We start from the raw sequence: 3,391 nt of genomic DNA, 5'->3' as shown, positions 1-3,391 counted from the left end.
GTGTTCTCCGCTATCAGCTACCGTGAGTGAAGGCATTGTTTGTGGTGGTGTTCTCCGCTATCAGCTACCGTGAGTGAAGGCATTGTTTGTGGTGGTGTTCTCCGCTATCAGCTACCGTGAGTGAAGGCATTGTTTGTGGTGGTGTTCTCCGCTATCAGCTACCCTGAGTGAAGGCATTGTTTGTGGTGGTGTTCTCCGCTATCAGCTACCGTGAGTGAAGGCATTGTTTGTGGTGGTGTTCTCCGCTATCAGCTACCGTGAGTGAAGGCATTGTTTGTGGTGGTGTTCTCCGCTATCAGCTACCGTGAGTGAAGGCATTGTTTGTGGTGGTGTTCTCCGCTATCAGCTACCGTGAGTGAAGGCATTGTTTGTGGTGGTGTTCTCCGCTATCAGCTACCGTGAGTGAAGGCATTGTTTGTGGTGGTGTTCTCCGCTATCAGCTACCCTGAGTGAAGGCATTGTTTGTGGTGGTGTTCTCCGCTATCAGCTACCCTGAGTGAAGGCATTGTTTGTGGTGGTGTTCTCCGCTATCAGCTACCGTGAGTGAAGGCATTGTTTGTGGTGGTGTTCTCCGCTATCAGCTACCGTGAGTGAAGGCATTGTTTGTGGTGGTGTTCTCCGCTATCAGCTACCGTGAGTGAAGGCATTGTTTGTGGTGGTGTTCTCCGCTATCAGCTACCGTGAGTGAAGACATTGTTTGTGGTGGTGTTCTCCGCTATCAGCTACCCTGAGTGAAGGCATTGTTTGTGGTGGTGTTCTCCGCTATCAGCTACCGTGAGTGAAGGCATTGTTTGTGGTGGTGTTCTCCGCTATCAGCTACCCTGAGTGAAGGCATTGTTTGTGGTGGTGTTCGACTATTTGGGATTTTCATCATAAATAGTTAAGATTTTAAAACACACGACAGGTGTCTCGACCGAGAATATTCCGTCGTTATAGGGCAATTGTACGGTGGCCCATATATACAATCGGCGAAGAATGACCAAATTTCGGCGATCAATAACCAATTACGACGATCAATAACGCATTGTGGCGATCAATAACCAATCTGCGGCGATCAATGACGCATTGCGACGATCAATAACGCTTGCGACGATCAGTAACACATTGCGGCGATCAATAACGTATTGCAACGATCAATAACCAATTTCAGCGATCAATAACGCATTTCGACGATCAGTAACACATTGCGGCGATCAATAACGTATTGCGACGATCAATAACCAATTTCAGCGATCAATAACGCATTTCGACGACCAATGACGCATTGCGACGACCAATGACCAACTTCCGCGATTTATTTTAAGGTATGGACCCACAATGCTTTGCACATTTCAATGGCGTCCGCCATGGAGTTAACTCCGTTCGTCCACGAACTACAGCTTGTGTAAGTATTCATTATATAAATAAATCCAAAATGCTAGAATTCATTGCTATGGCAAGCCAAGTGTTGCAATATTATTGAAAACAAATTTGTTTGTTTTTTAAATCCATATTTTATTCCACAAAACGCGATTTACATTTGTAAAATCTATATTTCATTCCATAAAACGCAATTTATGTTTGTAAATTCTATTTACATTTCATAAAATATTATTTCGTTTTCTAAAATTCGTATTTGATTTCATCAAACGTATTTCTGTTCAAGGAATTCCTATTTAATTATTCAGACGCCATTTTGTTGTGTACAATTTATATTCCATTCAGTACACAAATGTATATGTCATTTTGTGTCATTCATTTTACTTCTAAAATAATTAAATAGGAATTCTTTGAACAGAAATACGTTTGATGAAATCAAATACGTTTGATGAAATCAAATACGAATTTTAGAGAATAAAATAATATTTTATGAAATGTAAAATAGAATTTACAAACATAAATTACGTTTTATGGAATGAAATATGGATTTTACAAATGTAAATCGCGTTTTGTGGAATAAAATATGGATTTAAAAAACAAACAAATTTGTTTTTAATAATATTGCAACACTTGGCTTGCCATAGCAATGGATTCTAGCTTTTTGGACGAACGGAGTTAACTCCATGGCGGACGCCATTGAAGTGTGCAAAGCATTATAATAATAATAATAATAATATTAATAATAATAATAATAATAAATACAAGTTTATATAGCGCCCAGTATCCATCGCAGTGATGCTCACTGACGCTTGGTTTCACAGATAGGCTTGCTGAAACAGGTAAGATTTGAGTTTGGTTTTGAAGATGTTAACATTTGGTGCAGAACAGATGTCATTCGGTTATTGATCCCATAAAGATGGCGAGGAATGGGCGATGAGTTCTAGGTATGGCAAATGTTTCTTACTTGAGCGAAGGGTTCTCTGGTTTTGATTTTTGTGAATAAGGTCCGATATGTAGGATGGTGTCAATCCATGTAGTGACTTGTACGTGAGTAGTAAAATTTTGAAGTGTATCCTATAGTGAACTGGCAGCCAATGTAATTTACGAAGAACAGGAATGATATGATCAAATTTTTTGGTACGTGTAATTAGACGGGCAGCACAGTTTTGAGCCCTCTGAAGCAGGTGTATCTGTGATTTTGGTAAGCCATAGAGTAAGGCATTGCCGTAATCCAGTTTAGCAGTTATAATAGAGTAAATGAGTTTAAGACAGGTATACTCAGATAGATGTTGTTGAATGAGTCCTATGCGTCTGATATGCATGTATATGCTCTGGCATGTACTGATGATGTGTTTAATGAACTGAAGTGAATCATCGAAGATGACACCAATGTTGCAAGCTGCTTTAACCGGTTTAACGAGTGTTGATCCAATGTTGACACCATGCAAGGGGTTTGGAGATAGGTCAAATTTTGAACGGATTAGCAATATCTCTGTTTTACCATCATTTAGCTGTAGTTTGTTGTTAACCATCTAAGCCTTGATGTTAGATAGGCAATTTTCAATTTGCGATGTGGCAGCTGAAATGTTATCTTTAGTGAAAGAAAGGTAAAGTTGATTGTCATCAGAGTATTGGTGAAAATGAAGATTGTGGTGACGAATAATTTGACCAAGTGATGAGATGTAAATTGAGAATAACAGGGGACCGAGTACTGATCCTTGGGGAACTCCATAATGAAGCGTTGTTTCTTTAGATGAATGACCATTAATGATAATTGACTGATGTCTGCTCGTGAGATATGAAGCTAGCCAATGCCAGGCGAGATCACATATGCCCATATCTGCTAGCCGTGCAAGAAGGATGTCACGGTCGATCGTGTCAAAGGCAGCAGACAGGTCTAGGAGGACAAGGATAACATATTGTCCTGCATCAATACACATTGATATGTCATTGTGGACTTTGATGAGTGCTGTCTTGGTGCTGTGAAATTTCCTGTATGCAGACTGGAGAGGTTCCAGAAGAGAGTTCCTAG

The 3,391-nt window shown here is 40.0% G+C and overlaps 1 protein-coding gene across 1 annotated transcript; it reads right to left on the bottom strand.

The window, feature by feature from the left end:
• Nucleotides 1-2,258: 2,258 nt before the first annotated feature.
• Nucleotides 2,259-2,891, bottom strand: LOC146740188 (uncharacterized). Its single transcript, XM_085501588.1, has one exon. It carries the CDS (start codon nucleotides 2,889-2,891, stop codon nucleotides 2,259-2,261), a length of 633 nt encoding a protein of 210 aa, XP_085357714.1.
• Nucleotides 2,892-3,391: the final 500 nt, after the last annotated feature.

This window comes from Saccoglossus kowalevskii, chromosome 7 (genome assembly GCF_978046115.1).
Source record: "Saccoglossus kowalevskii chromosome 7, keSacKowa6.1, whole genome shotgun sequence".
Taxonomy (NCBI): domain Eukaryota; kingdom Metazoa; phylum Hemichordata; class Enteropneusta; family Harrimaniidae; genus Saccoglossus; species Saccoglossus kowalevskii.
The sequence above is the reverse complement of the archived record's forward strand: the minus strand, read 5'-3'. Positions and strand labels throughout refer to the sequence as shown.